Here is a 20566-nt window from a genome sequence, read left to right on the forward strand (position 1 = left end):
TTCTTCTGGAAGCTGGAGCAAGTTTATCTGGCCCATGGAGCCAGGAACTCTAAAAATCGGTTTGGTAGCTGTGGCCTGCCAGCCCTTGCTTTGAGAAATCCTCTCCTGGGCCCCTTCATCATCAACAGAGCTTGATTACAAAATCTCTGTTGCTCTCTCTAACTGAGGAGCACTTTGGAACCCACCCTCTTTTCCACCAGAAAGAAAAAATAACACCTGATAATGTAAACAGCCCCAAGTACATGCTACAAACAGCTCAGACTCATGATTTCAGGGAGGCAAAGAGACTGCAGGCAAAGTGCACTTAACCTATCAGGAGGCACAGAAAAGTCAGGAGAGGACAAGGTCACCTGTTTCACTCACTGATGACTTTTTCCAGTCTTACTACCAATCCTGGCCATCGACATTTTCGTTTGAGCCATCTGGCAATACAGATACAATAATTGTGATATGACAGATGAGATTGTTTCCCCCATGGCTGAGATGAGATCCTAGCTCTGTTACGGGTAGAACCTGTGTTCCCAGAATGATACTTCTTGGATGTGCTGGTATGCATGGTAGCACTCAAAAAACCACCTCCATGAACAGTAGGCAGCCCTTCCCTTCCGGAGGAGGAGACCAAGCTTTCCCTAGAGTGTATTCCCCCAGGAATAAGTGCACTTTTTTCCCACTTTGGGCAGCACTTCTATGCATCAGTTAACGAACAGATACCCCTACAGCTCTGGTGATCATGGACATTAGACGGGGATTGTAAGGATTTGGGAAAGGTTTCAAATTACTCCACTGATGCTGCCAGTGTGATCACTATTAGTAAAGGAGAGTAGAGAAAAAGAGTTAAAAAATTATTTTAAGACTAGTTGTTCAAATCAGTATGACCTGGGTCTTAAGATGAATTTATTTCATTTCGGACAGAGTCCAAGGTTACCTTTCGAACAAAAAGTAGATAAAGGTAAATTGCAGATTTGAATGACTGCAGCTGACAGCCATTTGCATCTTTAACACAAGGGACAAAGAAGCCTTTTTATAAACATCTTATTAAAATCTAAATTACAATGTTTTGATGGAATGGAAAAAGGAAGAGTTATAAGAGGACTGGAGTAAGGCAATGGAAACAGACAAAAAAAAAAAAAAAAGGCATCTATAAATACAGCATCATGAAAAGAAAAACAACAAAGCAGAATCAGAAGTGAGTGAGAGTAGGAGTCTGAAAGTCAAAAAGTGCAGTGTGCCTGACATAGGCAGGATATAGGCCCAGAAATATGTTTGAAATGAGAACGTAGGTTAGAAATTAGCATTACACAGCAAGAGCAGAGAGACACTGTGGGGACAGGCAGGAACCAGGAAGTGCTTTAAAAATCACAGAAAATTAAGGAGCAGCTGTAGTTATAGGCAACTGAGTCTGTAATTATAATGGCTTTCAAAACAAGAAGGCCTTGTGGGACTCAAGGTTTCCAAAGAGAAAGCAACAAGAGCAAAATCTTCTGTGGGGAAGGAAGAAGATGCAAATTACACTACGTGTCTCTAACAATATGAATAAGTAGTAGGAAATCTTCAGGTAATAACTAGTTCTGTATTTAGGCCAGAAATAATAAAATCTAATCTCTGAAGTTCATCATATACCATACGTCTCATATGGAGAAACAGGACTGCTAGACCCAGCTCTCACCCATCACAGATACATCTCTGAGAGAAAACTCTTTAACCTGTTGAACTGTTTAAACATTTAATTTGCAAATTCTATCACACCTGTAAGGACCATCCTCAATAAACAGGTGTATTACCTAGAGAAACTGCCCAGCTCCTCATTATGCTTTGGAATGATTAACCTACAAATGTAGTCAATGGAAAAAAAAAACAACACCAACCAACCAACCAACCAACAAACAAACAAACAACACAGCAGCCCTCCAATATTGTTCACATCACTTCTGGAGAACTTCATCAAGCAGAAAAAAACCACATCTATTTAGCAGTTGCATAGATTTTATGTGGGCAGTAATGCAACTGTTGGCCATCAGTATTCAAATAATTACAAGCATTTCAAGGAGAAAGAAAATTATTCCTGATTATAATGAAGATATGACTTACTTGGGAAGTTATGACTCTATTCTGATGCCTGGTCTTCTGTAAGTGAAAGAATTATCCACACTGGAGCTTGTAAAAGGTCAGAAACGTCAGCTATTTTATTCAGAAATGTATGAGCTGCCAAGATCCTTTTCATACCACTAAGTTCTGACCATTTTCATTTGAATGGGTAGGCACAGAGATATTTATCCTGCTTTTAGGTGTATCTACTCCATGTGTCATCAGAGAATTAATTATAGTTATTCTAACAGGTAATAATGTGTTATTTTAAGTTTCTGAAACAGCATGGTCCAGGCACCAGGACGACAAACCCAAAGAAGTTGATTCTTCGAGTAACATATTTAATGATGCTGGACAGATCATTTATTCTGTTTAGGTCTCAATGTCACCACCTATGAAAAGAGGATAATAATGATTTTTTCTGTGTCTGCTTTAACGTCTCCAGAGAAGAGGTGTTGCACAATAGCAAGTGATATCATTCCTGTTACTTTGCCTCTTCCATTTGAGGCAGAAGGTCAAAACCAGCAGCCCTCTCTGTACTGATGAAAAATGCTTCCTTTGCCACTGAAATATAAAGCTGGCAGCTAATCTGGTTCTGATAATCTTTTTCAGGGATCATCTGGGTTATTTATTCAGTGTAACTTTCCTTGAATTATCTGGACTTTCTGGGGTTAGAGAGCAATAGCCCACACTTCACAAGAATGTAAAACAACAAGTCAAGCTGTTCTGGCAAGTTTTGGGAGCACAGATATGAAACAATGCAGTAAACAATAGAGCACTGTGGGTTTTCCCCAAAACGTGGGTAAAATTTCCCGGCCGCATCTCTGCGGCACAGTCGGGACAGCTCCCGGGTCACTCCCGGTGTTTGCTCGCCTTAGCGGGCTCTGTCCGTGGTGCTGACTCCCTCCTTCTCCGCGTCAATCGGAATTAAAACCTCAATCAGGTGGAGGTAAAAAACGGCCTGCAAATGCAAACGTGCCTAAAAATTCTAGTTTGGGACATCTAGAAATGTACAACTACCTCTAGGTCGTGTTTTGGCAACTATTTGCCAAGAGCTTTGGCGACTCCTAGCCATTTATAAACAGTAGTCAGCAGTGAAGGACTTCCCTTGTCATGGCGAGGTTTTCCTTTTTCAAAAATCTGGCTAATTAGTGGCTCCTTCTAGCCTCAGCTGTCATGCTATCACTGCAATAGCCAAGGAAAACATTAAGCTTGCACAGTTTTTATACTGGAAGTCATTACCACTGCATCTATTTAGAGCTGCAGGAAGACATTCATTTGGTGCAAAGGTGAGTTTGATTTTCACTACATTTGAGATTAAATCAATAAGCTCATGAAGTGCTATGGAAACTTGAAAGGAAACTCAAATGGCTCACCCCCAAATTCATAGCTCATCCTAAATTCAGTACAGCCAACAATGCAATGATTTTTTCCTGATTTATTTGCTTGAAGGAACAACTATCCTCAATGGTTTCCTGCAGCTGGCCATTCTCCTTTGGAGACACTTATTCAAACAGTCATATGAAACAACTTTAGTTGTCTTAAGAAAGCTAATAAGAGATACAGCTGAGAAACTCAGACAGCTGTTTAATTTTTCATGCGTATTTACCCCTTGAGATTACCAAGAAAGGAAAAACAAAACAAAACAAAACAAAACAAAAAACCCACAGTGAAATAAAAATTGGTTTGTCTGGTTATGATTCCTTTTTTAACTAGACAGAAAGCCAGAGATGTCTTACCTGCCTGCTTTCGTGATGATCATCTCTGTCCCAATGTCATGAAATCTTTTCCAGAGGTCCGCACACTGCAGCTCTACCTGGATCTCTTCCATGGATGAAGGTGGAGGAGGCTGAGGGCCTGAGCCACCAGATGTAAGATCAGAATGGGAGCCAAATGAGCAGGATGTCCTTTCTGCCAGCACCTCTGTGTCTGACCCAGTGCTCTGTTCTGAGTCTGCAAAATAAAAAAAGCCAGGTAAGACCCTTCAGTTCTACCTACTGTGAGGGGGAAGAGGAGGGAAGAGGAGGAAAGTCAACGCAGGAAGTGCTAAAGAATTGTACAGTGGCATTTTATATGGCAAATATATATATGGGGTTTTGTGATTTATAGCCTGATTTGGGGCTTTGAGTTTCCATCATGATATCTGACTTCTTTTGTAAAATTTTAGAAATGACTGGAAAAAATACCCTCAAAGTAAAATATAAATAGTAGCAAGCAATGGCAGGAGTAGAAAATATATATGAAAAACAGAAACAGACAAACAAACAAAATTAATTCAACCTGTCATTTCAAGCTAAGATAAGGTGGGCTTACTGGAAAACTGCATTCCATTGAATTGAATATTCTCCTGCAGTACTACTAAAGAGCTGGTTATTTTTAAACAATGCAATTTTTATTCCCTTGAATATCTTTGTCATCAAAAACAACAAACTTTTTTTTATTATTTTGCTATTTGGCAGCACTATTCTGGAAATGTGTTTTATTTGCTCCTATAAAACTTTTTTTGAACAATGATATTTCCTGGAAAGATGACCATGAAGCTCTTGGTGAGGAAAGTGCTCTAGGCTACTAAAGGACAAAAAAAGGTGATAGTAAACATATGGAATATGCTACTAAGGAAACAACTGAAGCAAACAGCAGGAAAGTTCTCATGACACAACCACCTGTATAGGGGAGAAGAAGGAGGTTTGCTTAAAAAATAAACAAACAAACAAAAAAAATGAAGTTCAACTAGTTTAAAAGTCTGGACTGGCATGTCAAATCAGGTGGTAATTTCTTTGCAAAAATATTTATGTATTTATTAGATAGGTATGCTGTATATATTCAGTCCTCATTTTCACAGAGGGGGATAAGAAATTTTGTAAATAGAAGTGTTGCAACCCACATTGCATCAAAATAACTCACAATACATTCGGCAAAGCAATGTGCTTATGTTTCAAACCTTATTTTTAATAAATTTGCACAAGTATTATATAGATGATTAGGAAAAGAATAAAATTAGGCTAAACACTCCATCAAATGGCTCAGGAAGAGCTCTGCAGATTTCAATGAACATACAGAAACATTATTTTAGAGTGTCCTCATTGATCACACCAATAAAAGCATCCCAGTGAATGAACAAAACAGCTGTTTGCATGTGTTCTCTGCACCTGAAGAAAGAAAGAGAAATCTCTGTCTGCAAAGGAAACCTAAGGAGACAAAAAGTAACAATCTATGCTAGAAAATGTGATTAAATCATGGCATGTAAAATTCCTTCCACACCAAGAAAATGCCAGAAGCTCTTTAACAACCCTGAGGTCGTGGAGGCTGAGCCTAAGGTTTACAGCTTGCACATCCATACAGAGGGCTGTGGATAAGGAGGCAGTGAAGATACCTCCCACAGAACCACCTTCCTCACCTCCTGCCACATGGAAATGTTTCTGGAAAATCCATTTTGCTGTGGTATAGACATAAACTGTTTGACTGATTGTTTATGAGAAACTTCCAGTCCCAGGTGTCATCAGGAAGCATTTCTTTTATGAGAGCCCTAGGTGATTGCACTGGACAGCAGACACTGTGCATGAGGGGTGTTTTCAGTGAGCTTTGTCAGTTATTTAGACAATCTGACAGTACGATGTAGAAATTCTGCGGGGCATAAGAAATGTTCTGTACTTACTGCTCCCAATCAATTTTGAAAACGGTGTTTTTTACGTCTCCCATGGAATCCCAAGTTATGCTGAAGCAGTAATAAATCCATGCCTCTAAAGCAGTGGCACAAAGTTATGCACAGAGGATTGTTACATGGAGACCAGTCCTACATCCAAAACTAATATCCTACACACAAGGTGATTCAAGAAAATATGGGGTAATCTTCTGGGGTTCTGTGGCCACAGGACAGATGATCAATCTGAGAGTACAGAGGGACTGAGACATTTGCTCCCTGCTTCACTGCCCCAGCGACACAGGAGCAAATCTTCTTCCCCTAGCTCAAATTATTTCACCTCAAAGTGTTGAAGAAGTAAGCATGAGTAGGGTCACTATGCTTAGTTCTCCCTAGGAATGGTTGATCAATTTGTCCTTCAACAAAAAGAGAGAGGATACTTCACAAATCACAGTAAGATCTGTTTGTATACCTGCTCATGTCCTAAACCACTAACCAGAGGTCTTACATCTTCTCTGAGATCACAAAATCACAGAATCTATTAGGCTGGACAAGACCTCTGAGATCATCAAGTCCAGTCTATCACATGACAACAAGTGCCATGTCCAGCCTTTCCTTAAGCAGGGACAGTGACTCCATCACCTCCCTGGGCAGCCCATTCCAAAGTCTAATCACCTTTTCTGTGAAGAAATTCTTCCAAATGTCCAACTTAAACTACACCGGGAGTCTGAAGGGACTGCATCTAGGGAAAAGTGGAGCCCTCCCTCTGAAATGAAGTACTAAACTGTAGGTCTGAACTAAAGACGGGTTTAGACCTCATCATCGGTGCTTCGTTCAGGCGCTCACGACAGTCCTCTGAGGCAGTATGGTGAACGGCCAACAGATGGCACTTGGCTAGGTGCTGTCCCCACTTCATTCCGGCATTTCCCGGACAGCCTTTCAAGCCGGGCATGTGGCTGGAGCTTTGGGAATCCCTGGGAATTAACTGGAATAGCATGCTGCAAAAAAACTAAGTATCAGAGGCTTGAGTCCCCTCTCACTGATTTATACTGATATCATTGCAGTGACTTTACAGACTGCTGGAGCAGCCGTTCTTTAATTATGGAAGTCGATGGAGAGCCATAACCTTGGATATAATTTTCCATGCTGATACAATTCAAGAATTGCAGAAGTAGTTCAGTAATTACTGATAAGCCACTATCTACCCAAACATGTGGTACCACACAAAGAAGAATAGAGCTCTTTTTTCCCCAAGGATACTACTCGATGCCCTGAGTTATGAACTATTATTAACCCCAAGTTAGTGCACAAAACAGTAACTACCTCTCCTTCTAATTTTGGAAATGGAGAGTCACTAGTGTTGTTGGTCTTAGTTCAGACTCAATAAGCACCAAGACATGTTTTGTGTTTTCTTCAGCCTTTCCTGAGCTAAGCTCTCTTGAATGTTGTCATCCAGTTGGAGACACTTAGTCCAGACCCAGGGAATTCAGGAGAGGTTAAGTGCATCTGACATGTGAAATTCAACCCTAGTGACAGCCAGGTCTATAAGACTCTGTGACTTTTAACTAGAGTTCTCTCCATGTCCTAGGATTTTGAATTAATCAAGAAACAGGTGTGAACATCTGTAAGTGAGCAATCTTTAGCGGGAAGGAGGGTGAACCAGTTTCCCTGCGTAGTAATTAACTGCCAGCTGGCAGCTAGCACAGCTCAAGACACTCTGTGCACGTACTTGCTTGCAATGGAACAATCAGGAAGAAGATCTGAATATTCTTCTGGCATTCAAACTGGGAACTTGATTACTTCACACACTTCAGCTTCAGCGGGATGCGGCTTTGCTAAACTCAAAGAAGTTAACTTTTATTTTACATTGGAGTGAGCAGAGGGAAAGCAGGCAACAGCTCCTGAAGCACCAACATGATTTATAAAACAGTGAGCACCCAACAATGCAGACTTGGGGCTGGTACTACATATTGTCTATGACTGAAAGACAAACAGAAGGATTTCTGAGGAAGATAAGCTACCTCTAATTTCTTCTAGCTCCAAAGTGACAAGATAAGAGTATTTGTCTCTCCTTTAAGTGGTGCTTTATATAAAAGCCCACATTCTGAACTCAAAGTCTCTCAAGTCAGAGGGAAATGCAGATCCCCCATGGCTTCCTTTCAGAGTTAGCAGACCTTCTCAGAACACTGCCCCAGGAGTGCTGACTCTCTTGCACTAAGTTAGGCGACAATCCTACTGTGTCTGGATGTGGCGCTTAGGGATGTGGTTCTGGGGTCATTATGGTGGTGCTCATTTGACTGTTGCAGATGATTGTGAAGGTCTCTTTCAACCCTGAGGAATCTGTAATTTGTGCCACTTTAGGCCTAAGTTAAACCCTCAGCAATTAAAGTAGTTTTATGATTTTCTCTTGCTAGGTTATGGTCCTTGAGAAATAATACTTCACAACCAGCTCATCCATCACTGACCATTAAAAAAGTGTGAATAGATGCAACTGAGATTTCTAAACCTACAGTATTTCTCTGGAGTTTCAGATGGGACTGCCTCAGCTCAAAATGTTCCTTATTGATTTACAGGAACCCATGAACTTGCACTTTCTGATCTTCACTGCTTTTCTTTACGAGGTCATTCCTCTCACCTGTCTGCTTAAAGCAGGGCCCTTCCTGCTGCACCACAGCTATGGAGGTGAACATCTCCAAAGCTGCTGCTGACTGCACAGTTACTCTCACTCTGCCTCCTTCATTCCCCAAGTCTTGCAAATCTCATTTAAACTATCCATTTCCACTGTTGCTCATTCTTCATGTTCTTTTCTTTCTGCTGCTTCCACCAATTATTTCTGCTGTTCTGTGGAGGGATGCGTAGCCAGAAGAAAACACAAACATTTCAGTCTTTGTGGAGACAGACATGACGACCACAGGGAAGCGCCAATGCTTAACTCTTCCAGACTAATAGGTTTTTCCCTACAGATAATACAGAGGAAGTACTAAAATTGTCCCTTGTTTTTGACCATGGGACCTGGACTGACCTGTCAAAGCCAGGCAGGCTATTGCAAGAACTGCATTTCAAGGAGGTTGAAGCTATCTAATGGGAAAATACTGCAAATTTCATGGAAAAGACCCCTGGGTTCAACGTGCAAAAAAACTCTCTAAGGCCTGAAACATAAACCTCTTTCACTGTCACTGTGCAAAAAGGCAGTTCCTTTTTCTACTGCCCTGTTGGATGGCTTCCAACCATTCCTTCTTACCACATTGACCATGCATCCAGCTACTTACTACAGTTTCACAGAATTGGAGGAGAGGAAATTTCTCAGCACTTTTAGCAACCTTTGAGTCTAATCAGACCAGAAGGTCATTTTCAAAGTTTCCAGGGCTACCTTCGGCCATTTCTGAGCTTGTAGAAGAAAGTGAAAGTAGTTCAGATTTTTTCTTTCTTAATCCCTTTCACATATCTACTATCTCTGCATCACCCTGAAAAATCCTCAACATACATTTTCTTCTGATCCACAAGTCCCCAGGCTTCTTGTTGGCATTCTGACAAGTGTGGAGACTCTGAGTGTATTTGCATTTGCACTGAGTGCTCCAAGATGATAGACAATAACTCCAACCAGTTTCCAGCACCAGTGTCCTGGGATCAGAGCTGTCCCACACAAATCAGCAAGGTGCTACTGCCTGACTTCTTTCTATGGTTGGTATTCCTCATGTAAATTTTCTGGGTTTTCATCAATTTGGTACAAGAGGCAAACTGGTATGTAAGATATTTAAAGACTATTTTCTACGCATATTCACAAATGAATCTTCAACAGATTTTTTGCTGCAGCTGGAGCACAGCACTCCCTTACTTAACCAATAAAAGAAATAGAGCTCAGTTTAGTCCTTGCAGCTCTTTTGTTAAGTGCAGCTCATGCACTCAACAAATGTTTTACTTCAAACTATCAAAAATGTAAACTACAGGAGTGGGAACAATGGTAAAAGACTTAAATACAGAAAACATCACCTACTCAGAGGAGCCCAACAGACTTACTCTCTTTCTCTAATGACTCCTTTTTTTTTTTTTTTTTTTTTTTTTTTTTTTTTCCCCCTCCTTCCCTGTATGTGTAGATACCTAATGTAGATCCTGTCAGATTCCATTAGCATAAAGATTTCTCTTGGGTGGAATGTGGCAGCTGTTACAAGCTGTTAAGGGTTTGGTGTTTTACTGTTTATTTTTGTTTGCAGGGTTTGTGAATATTTAGTGCAACAGGTGGTCTTTCCCTCTCCCCTGCAGTTTATTTGCTGGCCATTAGGACCTGCAGACAACAAAGAAGGTACAAAATCTGGGACATGTTTGGACAAAGAAAATTTAGGGTACTTTATTTTTTTGTTGTTTTTATTGTTTTCCTATGAACTCAGCTGAAATTAGCAGAGTGGGCACCTTGTTCTTGCTGCTGATTCCAGACAGATCTCATCTTTCTTTTTAGATTTATGATTTTCAAACCAGCTACTGCCACCCCACGAAATCAGCAGCCTAAGAACCATGCATAAAGCAGTGTGACATTACTGGAATTTGGAAACAAAATGTCACAACCCCATAAATGTGAAAGAACAGGAACTCACTAAGTGCAAGCAGTTTGTAAGAGTGGAAATTTATCTGGCCGTGGTGTGGCGGTTGCTGGTGCAACGACTTCAGGTACACAACGGTTTTCCCTGATAACAAATCAGGGAGAATCAAAACCAAAGGTCTCAGTAACCTCCAAAACACACAAGAAGTCTGACTGTGGCAAAGGCAGCAGGAGCAGCAGAGGTGAAGCCGTCTGGAGTTCAACAGAGCCGTTCAAATTAGCACGGTGTGTTTTGCACAGCTGATCCGGCAATTGCTCTTGCTGTAGGCAAAGGTTTCTAAACACTTGGTGATTGTAACCATATGGACATACTGCACACAACAAATAACACAAAGATAGTTCTGCAGGTGTTCCTATAGATTATCTTATCCCCTTGAACTTTTTCCATTCACTCACTGGCCCTACTACATTAATCATCCCTTCTTCCAGCATTAGCCCATTATTGACTACGTACAGCTAGAATTAATAACCTGTTTATTACTGATAATAGAGTCATAGAATGCTTTTTTGCTCAAAGGAATCTTTTAAAGTTCATCTAGTGTATCCCTCAGTAATACTTATTATTATTCCATTTGTGACTGCAAGTTGCGACTAACATCAGGGTTTACTGATCTGTAGACAGTACAAACCTGTCCAGACCAAGAACTTCATCTATTCTCATGCTGCATTGCAACCTCAGGCAGCCAAAAGAGGCATTCAAGTCATTCATTTCTAGCCTAAGACCATGAAACCACAGCAGGACAAAACGGCATTCATATAAGCATGGCTCAAAAAGACAAAACTGGAAGGTGCTGTAGAGACAGAGAAATGTGGCACAGACAGATGGAAGGACCTGATGCCATCACAAGTGGTACCAATAGAGACAAGCTGATTCTGAAGTGAAGAACTCTGCTGGCACTTTAACCTCAAAATCTTCTTCATCTTCCTGATATATAGTGCTATAAGGTGGTTTTGTAGGATGACTTGAGCCAACAAAACATGCACAACCCACTCAAAAAATACTGCACTTACCAAAGCTGAGTTTAGGATGAGTACAGTTATCACACATCTATATCCCCATGGCAAACACAGCTAGTAGGAAACTATAGAAACAAACAGAAAGACACAAAAACCTGACAGTGGCTTTGGCTCTAAATGCAGGTCTTCCATCAGTCTGAGTGTGCATTGCCAAGAGATGACAGCCTCTGCCTAGTCTTAGTCCGTGTAAGACTGAACAAAGAGACACAAGACTCAGTAGAGAAAAAATCACCCTGATTCAGGGGTATGCTCCAGCTGCTCTGCTCCACTCCAGCAATGCAAAACAGCTGTAAACCTGGTTTAACCAGAAAGTTAAATTGGGTTTATGGCTTCTCAGTATTGGCAAAGAAGTACAAAGCAGCTGGAGTTTACTAGTATACTCAGCCCTGGGGGTTTTCCCTTAAAAGCTAACTTTTGCTCCAGCCAGAAGAAAGAATATCAGCCACAGTTAAACTTTAAAGTGGGTTTTTATCTCACAGTCTATTGTAATTTTTCAAAGAATGCTGAGAAAAAGAGAGCTTATAACCTACGCCAACACTCAGTTTAGGACCAGACACCCAAGACACCATAGCTCCAGTTTTGAACTACATCAGCTGAAGATGGAGATGCTGACTGCTGGGCTCTGAACTCATCCTTGGCAAGTACAAATTCTCATTACAGAAACATAAGCTAGGTGACCAAGATTGTTCTGAGTAGCATCACAGTGTAGGCTTTCTTTATAGACTTCATACCAAATCTCATTGTATTCTTTGAGTAAAACTGCCTGCAATTCATCAGTCCATGCTTTAGACTATCTATCACAACTAAAAATAGCTCATCAAATAGATGTCAACCAGAAACCTGTTTTGTAAACTCTCCCATCTGTGGAGGGTGGTATCTTGTTTGTTTAAAAGAATCTTATAAGCATAATTTTTCCCAGCAGAGGCTTCTGGCAATCATATTTCAAAACAAAATCCTCTGAAGCAGCAAAAATTGGACTCAGGGCTTGATGTTGTATTATTGTCTTCTGGAAAGCAAGTATAACTTGGGCCTTCAGTATGTCAGCCTAGCTTTGAGGAAAATGTAATTTGGAATTCCAGTATAGGAGAAACCAAGAGATTCCTAAAATTCCCTGAGGAGACCCGCTGCAGCTGTCATTCAGATTGGACTCAGGACAAGAAATCACCAGTACAGCCTCACAAAAAGACTGCTGAGTAGTGAATATTTATAAAGAGCATATTTGAAATAACATAGGGCTTTAAAAGGGCATGCAGAACAGTAAGATTCTGTTAAATTAGAAGAAAAAATAAAAGAATATAATATTGAAGAAAATACAGAAGAATGCAGAGAATGGTGACCTTTAAAAACATGAGAGGTACAAGGGGGAAAAAGTGGGATGTTATTAAAAGAGGGAGGTGAAATTGATGACAACTTTAATCTGGCAAAGATCCTGAATTGTACGAACTACAAAGAATTTGTTTGGCCAATGTCCAAGAGTTTGTGTAAAATTAAAGAGTGGAAATGCACTTGAAAGTTAGAGCAAGCTAAAAAAAATTAGAGACCAAGCATTAGATACATTATATGCTGTAGCCTGTAAACATAGAGTCATTACTCTTAGAAATAAAACCATACAACAAATATTTAGAGACCAAGTCAAAACAAAAGGTTGACTCTAAATAACCACAAATTGTGCAGGAGTTTGAAACTAGATTCCAGCTCTGTGGCAGACCCTTCCCTGATGGAAAGGGGCACCAACTCTGGGACAGTCTGTTTCTGGATTCTGCGGCTTGGACTACTCTCTACCAGACAGGAAAAGAAAAATTCTTCATAATAAAAGGAAAACATGACACAAGACTAAGGCTGCAGAGGTATCCATTCTTCCTGAGACCAATGTGAAATTGCTGAGAAATTTAAAATGACTGTGAAGTCCAGAAAATATTAATGTTTTTTTGTAGGCTTAAACACAGCTCAAACAGAAGAAGTTTAACATTTTAAATATTTGCAAGCTGATATTTGGTGGCCCACAAACCATGAGGAAAGAGACATTATATATGTTTTCCTATACCATGGTGGTTATCATGACAGTAGTATCAGGGAGCCGGATGGTGTCTTAATAACAAGAAAGGTCCTATATTTCCCTTAGTCCTTTTGAACTCTTGGCACTTCTCTCACACGGCAGTGAGCCCCACCCTGTAACTGCACACACAAGAAGAGAAGGAGTACTTTTTATTTGCCTTTATAGTATGACTGTCCATTTTCTGCAGTGCTGTAACAAGATATATGACACTCTGTGTACTTCCTTTCTAAATGTGACTATTTCAAAAGGAAATCATTAGGAAATTTCCATGGGAATGGTTTCACAAGAAAAAATGTAGCTCGATTAGGCTGAAGTTTCAAGTTTGAGTTGTTCATTTCATTCACAATCTACAATTTTCTTTTGGGAAAACAGTAATTATCAGGCTAGTCCTGTTGAACTGATGTTTGGGTTTGTAATAGTTCAACAAATCATTAAAGCACATTTTTTTTCATCTACATGCTACATTAGCCAAGCTGTCTTTCAGACCTCCCACATCCCTTTCTGAGCCAGACTTTGGAAGACTATCTGCCCTTGTACAATTTAGATTGCCCTCTATCTAAACTTCTTGACTGTAATCCAAATCCTTTCAGATTTCATTCATGACAAAGCTTCTCCTTGACTCTAAACACTCCAATTGCTCACTTGCTCAATTGGTCCTATTTTTATTACGTACATGGGTGCAAACATACACACACAAAGACACAAAAATATATACATGGGATTGAGTTCCTAAAAATGTATTTGGGGTTTAAATCAGTGATCTGCCGGTGGCGTGGCTCACACAGCAGAAATTACAGTATTTTCAATGGTACTTTCCATTGGGACATTTCTTGCAATCTAATGTTCTGTTTGCTGTTTTGATCATCTCTGCAGAGTCACCAGATGTTTCTCCTAAGCAATGTTTCTGGGGAATTTTCTCAGATTATAAACATATTCTTCCTTTTATTTCCTTCACATACAGCTGACTTGCATCTAAGCCAGCCAATTTTCCACCTCTGACTATGTAGCCACACAGGTAGGGTTGAGAGAAAAGATTCTCCAGAAGAACCTGAGCATAGTTCTGGTTTTATTAGCTTCTAGCGTTTCAAGACTGAGCTAGGAACAAAACAAATTATTTTTAAAAGTAGCAACATGGGGGATGGAGTTGGTATGAATTCATGGGGAACAGAACCACAAGTGACTGCGTAGGTCACAGGGCTGTATTACAACAGTATGGTGCATGGACCTGCAAAAGATGTGTTAGGAACTTCAATCAAGCTGTGCTGTGAAAAGCAACTGTGTCATATAAACACATATTAATTTGAAATCTGAAATACCACATACGCATGCCAAGGCATAAATTGAATTTCCCGTCAGAATTTTTCTAAAATCCCACAGCTCCCATGCACTTCCATGGAGGAAAAGCAGCACAAAACTGGTGACTTAGCCTCAGGGATCAGCCTCAGTGAATGCATTCTCTCCTTTTCCCTTAACATTCGTGCTCCTTAGATGTGCATTTGTGGCTTGGCCTTTTCTCTTTTCTTTTAGCAACTGTCTTCAGCTGAAGCTCCCCAAGTCACATCCTGACACACTCTGCCAACCGCAATCCCACGAGTCCAAGTCCCCACATGCCATCACTCACGCTGATTCCAGGAAGTGCATGCTGCTGGACTTTGTTCCTTCCACTGAGCCACCCTGATTTACGCCTGCTGAAGCCATGGTCCCAAGTGTCATAACACCTACACTGCACAGTTGTCCCACATGTGTATATCCTATTATCCAAACAACAGATGCACCAGCAGGCGTTCACACACATACTCCAACATCTGGTGATCACAAGCTCACTGTAAAAACTCCATGGACTTCATTCATCTTTGCAGAACTCACAAACACTTCATCTGTACAACTGAAGAGGTGCATAACCTTTTTCACTTCACTGAAAGACGTATGGGCTTTTAACGTGGCATTTACAGGCACACGCAGGGAAATACAACCAACCACTTACACTTGCTCTAAAAGCACTTATTTAGCCCTTCTGAAAACAGGGCACGAATGGCTCTGACATAAACACTTCACAGGTGTTGCACACAACAACTTTATATATGTACCTTTCTTGTTCTTAGTCATACCTGTACCTGTGCCTACATGCCTTACCTACGGTGAGGCTCGCTTTTCCACTTTCTGGTTAGAAGCTGTGCCAGAATAAAACTGATAGAAGGAAACGGAGAATCGTATCCAGATACCTATTAAATTAAAAACATACCTCTGCTTAAGAATAAAACTGATGATTGCATAATTCAGCATTTCTGAATATTGGAAATTTCCAGTCTCTTTTCCTTTGTTTCTCTCATCCACATCTAATATAAAAGATATATTCAAGGAGAATGTTGGCAAAACCTTCTGATAGTTTGGTATTTTGTGAAAAATACTTAAATTCAGAATGCTCCTGCCTGCCTGACTCTCAGTTCTGCACACTAGAAACAATAGGATGCCCCACTGTGATGTCCTTGGGGAAGTGCACGGTCTGGAAGCACCAAAGTCACAAAGGTCTCAGGTTTGCCTGATTCCCCCACCAGTGATGTCAAAGCATCAGTGGTGACCTCAGAAAGTAGTTGGTCTCTGTGACCTCAGATAGCACCCTTTAGGGGTGTCAAAAACAGGGCTAGTAATTTTCTGTGTATGAATATCTACGCATTTTCAACCATGCAGAACTAAACTATTTCATAACCCATTCTTTTAAAACCTTTAAAAGCATGTACTACACTTGGAAAATTATATGCATATTTTGAGCTTGCTGAGGGCTCTTTCCAACCATCTTTTCTCTAAAAAAGGTTGGCCTTTTGGCAGTGGAAAGAATGGCTTGCTGTATCTTACCGCAGATGAGAAGAAATACAAAGCATTCTAACTAATTACTTCTTTTAGAAAACAAGGATGAACATTTTAATGTGGGAAGGAAATGTACAAAATCCTCAAAATTTTCAGTCTCCACTACAACTAAAAATGTAAATATTCCATATATTTTTGAAGTAGAAAATGAGAATTCACATCGCCATTAGCTTCTACTTTAGCCTTCACGATATGAGTTTAAAATAACATCAACACATATACAGATAGCACATTGAATTTGCAGTCTCCACGTGTGTGCCCCAAAAAGCCCTGTTCAACCTCACTGTTGAACTCACTCTAAACCTCCAGCTTTAGAGCTTGAACACTGAGACACTCCTCTCTCACTCAGGGGTTTCTGTCACAAACAACTGTGGCACAGAGAAAGCTGAAGGTGTGCTACCACAGAAAATGCAGAGGATGGAAAGTCAAAGCCACTCAAACTAAAGCCCAGAGATGGAAAGACCCCCACGGACACCAACACACCAAGAATTCAGTGCCGTCCAGTGCCCACCAGTACGCGTTAGCATTTAGCATAATCCCCACAAGAGGTCTTAATGAAAAAGCATGTGACTTTTCTGACATACAGATGATTCTTCACATCCTTCCCAGACGCCACTGCAGATTTATCTTACTGCTCAGTTCAAGAAGAACACAGAGGAAAATCAGAGTTTGTCATTTGGGGTTTCATTAGGAGTGGGGCATAATTGCACAACAGCCAGATAGCACATTCCTTACTGGGTTTATAAACAAATTATTTCATCACTTAGTTTATTATCTCTGGTGCGCTTGTGCATCCTCCCATGCCCTCCTTATTGCTGAAATGCTGCCATCTGTGGCTCAAAGCTTCCTTTCAGCCCTTCCCATACTACAGCAAGAAGTGGTTGGAGAGAAGCACCGAACTAGTAAAGGATCCACCAGCTCTCATGGAAAAACAGGAGAAGAAAAAGATATTCTCAGAAGAACATACTTTCCTCCCCCTCTCTTCACCTTCCCTTCAATCATACTTCTGTCACCTTCTTCTTGTGTGGTAAAATTTGATGTGAAAAGCAGCCCAGGCTTCTCTCTGATGCTGCTGAGTTTGACCATGTGGCTACGGGAGGAGGCAGCAATTTCCTCTCCCAGTACAGTCTGGGAGCCCCCCAGCGATGCTTCAAAGTGAAACTCTGACCCACCCCTTCCAGCCTGGAGCCCAGCAGGGTCTGAAATGCAGCTGGGCTCCTCTTCAGTGAGATGCGTCATGGAAGACGGAGAGGGAGAGGAAGGGAAAGGACAAGGCTAAAACAGAAGTACAACAGATGAACAGGGTAAGAAATGAGAAGGAAGAAGCTGGGGATTACGACAGTCTGTTGGGTGGAATTGGCTCCTTGGAACCAAATGGTGTAAAGAAAGGATGCTCCAGGAGGCATTACAACCTTCTCACAAAGCTCCCCAGCGGAAGGTCTGACAGTGAGCCAGGCTAATGTTCTCAGTCCCAGGCCATTCTTTCCCTCCCTTTCCACAGCTCATGTCAGTCTGGCTTTGTAGTGCTGGCTGCAGGTCTGATCTGCTCGAGCAGACCAGCTCATTTCCTCTTCTGTTCATCAGCTAAGGAGGGACCTCTTAACCCATCTCAGCAGCTTTCTTACCCACATCCATTTCACGATGGAGAAAAACAGTGCGATAGGGAAATGTGGGGTTGCAACAGAACATTCTTTGTTGCATAAAGCACCCAGAATCCTGACTGGCATTCTGTTTTTGACTCCTGAGAGTCTGGTTTTTACATAAATTTTATGGTCTTTAGGGGCAGAGAAACTAGTACCGGAGTGCTTTGACACGTTTGCACAGAGCAGTAGCAGGCAAGTTCCACTGAGGAATAGAGATTTAAAAAAAAAAAAAATTAAAAAAAAAGGAAACAAAGCAAATAAAGTAAAAGAAAAGAAAATAAAGAAAATAGAAGTGGCTGGCTGAAATTAAATGGTTATTTCCATGGCTGAATTTCAAGATGTCTTTGCAAAATGCCAGTTTTGCAGCCACAGTTACCTTTCTGCTGCTAAAACAAGTCAGGATATTTACAGAAAGGTAAACTAATGAAATTTGTTGGCCTCACATGAAAATAGGTGCAATGGATTTTCCCCAGAAGACAGCAAAACAAATCTAACATTGCATCTATTACATCCCCTGCCTCTCCATACCTTTCTCTGCAACCAGGGCAAGGCCCTCACAAGCTCATTATATTAAATACTTCACAGAAAAAAACAGCGAACTTGTGAATTTTACTCTAAAAAGTGTACCTTTCTTGAAAGGAGGATGCAGCTAGAGAACAAGCAATTCCTCTGTTTACTGAGTGGGAGGAACTGAGGAGGTCACATCCATGGGACACGCTTTGTGTAAGAACTGTGGTGTTTCTAAATCCAGGAAGGCATCTCCGTGTCAGCTTATAGGGTTACACAGCAAGCACAACTTTTTCTTGAATAAAGAATTCCTTACACGGATTGCCAATCAAAAAAAAATATTCAGTAAGAACCTCCTGTGCCCTCAGAGCACAGGGCAAGTGTCCTGCGCTGGGTATTGCTGGGATAACCTATAGTATCCCACTGCCCTCACCACTCTCACCCAGAAGTTGCTCTTGTCGGGTCCCTGGTGCTCCAAGCAGCAGGAGGCCACGCAGCCCTCCCTGGGGGGACAGGTGGCAGAGCGTGCCCCATTCCACAGCATGACCAGGAGGCACGTGCTGTCCCCCCGCACTGAAACCCGAGCCACAGCAACCCCCTCCTCCTGGAAAGGCTGTGACAAAGAGTTTCCCTCATCCCAGGAAAGACCACGGCTCTCTGTTGCAATGTAGCACAGGGTACATGCGCCAGCGCATGCCTCCTGCAACCAGCTGGTTTTGCTGCACCTTTGCCGTGGTCCTGCTACCCTGCACATAACCCTGCATGCAACAGCAAGAGTTCCCTGCTGTACAGAGGCACGGGGAGATGGGAACGGGGGTTACGCTCAGTTCATCACCTGTTGTTTCTACTTCTTCCTCAGGGATGAAGGCCCTTCTCTGTTCTAACATGAAGTCTCTCCCGCAGGAGACAGCTCCCCACAAATTCTCCAACATGAGTCCTTCGCACAGGCTGCAGTTCTTCACGAACTGCTCCAGTGTGGATCCCTTTCCACAGGCAGAGACTGCTCCTGCATGGGTCCCCTGCAGGGTCACAAGTCCTGCCAGTAAACCTGCTCCAGCATAGGCTCCACTCTCCATGGGTCCACAGGTCCTGCCAGGACTTCCTACAGGCTCACAGCCTTGTAGGTATCCAGGTATTCCGACACAGGGTTCTGCATTTGCTGTAAGTGGGTCTCTGCTCCCCCTTGTACCTCCAAATCTCAGCTCTGGCACCTCTAACACTTCTTTCCATTCTTCTTCACCAGCCCTAGTGTCTGCATAATTGTTTCTCTCACATGTTCTCACTCCTCTCTTCTCTGGCCACAATAACTTCTGCACAATAATTTTTTCCCCTTCTTAAATATGTCACACACAGTACTAATGGCTATTAGGCAAGAAGATAATTAAACAATTTATTGCAACGTGAACAAATCCTGTGACTGTTTTTATGGTAGAGCTGTAAGATTCATCACCACCAGTAATTATAAGATTTGTCAATATTGCTATGCTGGTCACTGCAAAAGCTCTTTTTTTTTTTTTTTTTTTTTTTTTTTCTGGAATCTAGCATAATCTTGCCACAGTTACATTTGTGAACATTTTCAAAGATAAATCTGGGGTTCCCCCACTCTTGCTGTAAGCAGGACTGGGCAGAGCAGCTTGGGAGCTGGCAGGGAACTAAGCAGGAACTTCAGATGCAGAAATCTACGTGCAGTGAGTATTGCTTGTGTCCCATCCCCACACACTGACCCACTAAAGGAGTTATGCAGACTGTCGGTGCAAGGGTTGTTCTTTCACCCAGAGAGAGAGGGGCACCGCACCCAGCTTCACAGGAGCTAGAGCGTGTGTACTGCCAGCTATAAAATGTTTGCTTAACTGCTGTACTGAGCTGCTGGAGCAGAGCAAAGCAACCTTCATGCTGCTTAGCACCTGACCCACTGTTTTTTCTGATTTTATTGTATCTGTTTTACAGTATCGTTGCTATTTCACGCTTTATTTCTTTCACAATCCTGAGACAGTCTATGCACTCCTGGTGATTTACTGCATGTGATGTCTTCCCATTTATTTAGTCCTCAGCTTTTTATTTCAAAGGTTTGAAAAGCACTCAAAAGAATCTGCCAGAAATGTACAGCTTTTGAGTAAAAATTGTATTACAGTTCCTACAAATCATTCACACTGGCCAGC

At 41.5% G+C, this 20566-nt stretch overlaps 1 protein-coding gene across 1 annotated transcript in view; it reads right to left on the reverse strand.

The window, feature by feature from the left end:
* Nucleotides 1-355: 355 nt before the first annotated feature.
* The window catches only part of TBX15 (T-box transcription factor 15), a 57552-nt gene continuing 37341 nt past the window's right edge, over nt 356-20566 (reverse strand). Inside the window, exons 2-3 of the mRNA XM_040054374.2 lie at nt 3825-4038; nt 356-422 (exon numbers count right to left, since the gene is read on the reverse strand). Of these exons, the coding sequence (XP_039910308.2) occupies nt 356-422; nt 3825-4038 (281 nt within the window). The remainder of the gene's footprint in view (nt 423-3824; nt 4039-20566) is intronic.

Source organism: Hirundo rustica, chromosome 2, assembly GCF_015227805.2.
Source record: "Hirundo rustica isolate bHirRus1 chromosome 2, bHirRus1.pri.v3, whole genome shotgun sequence".
Classification (NCBI taxonomy): Eukaryota; Metazoa; Chordata; class Aves; order Passeriformes; family Hirundinidae; genus Hirundo; species Hirundo rustica.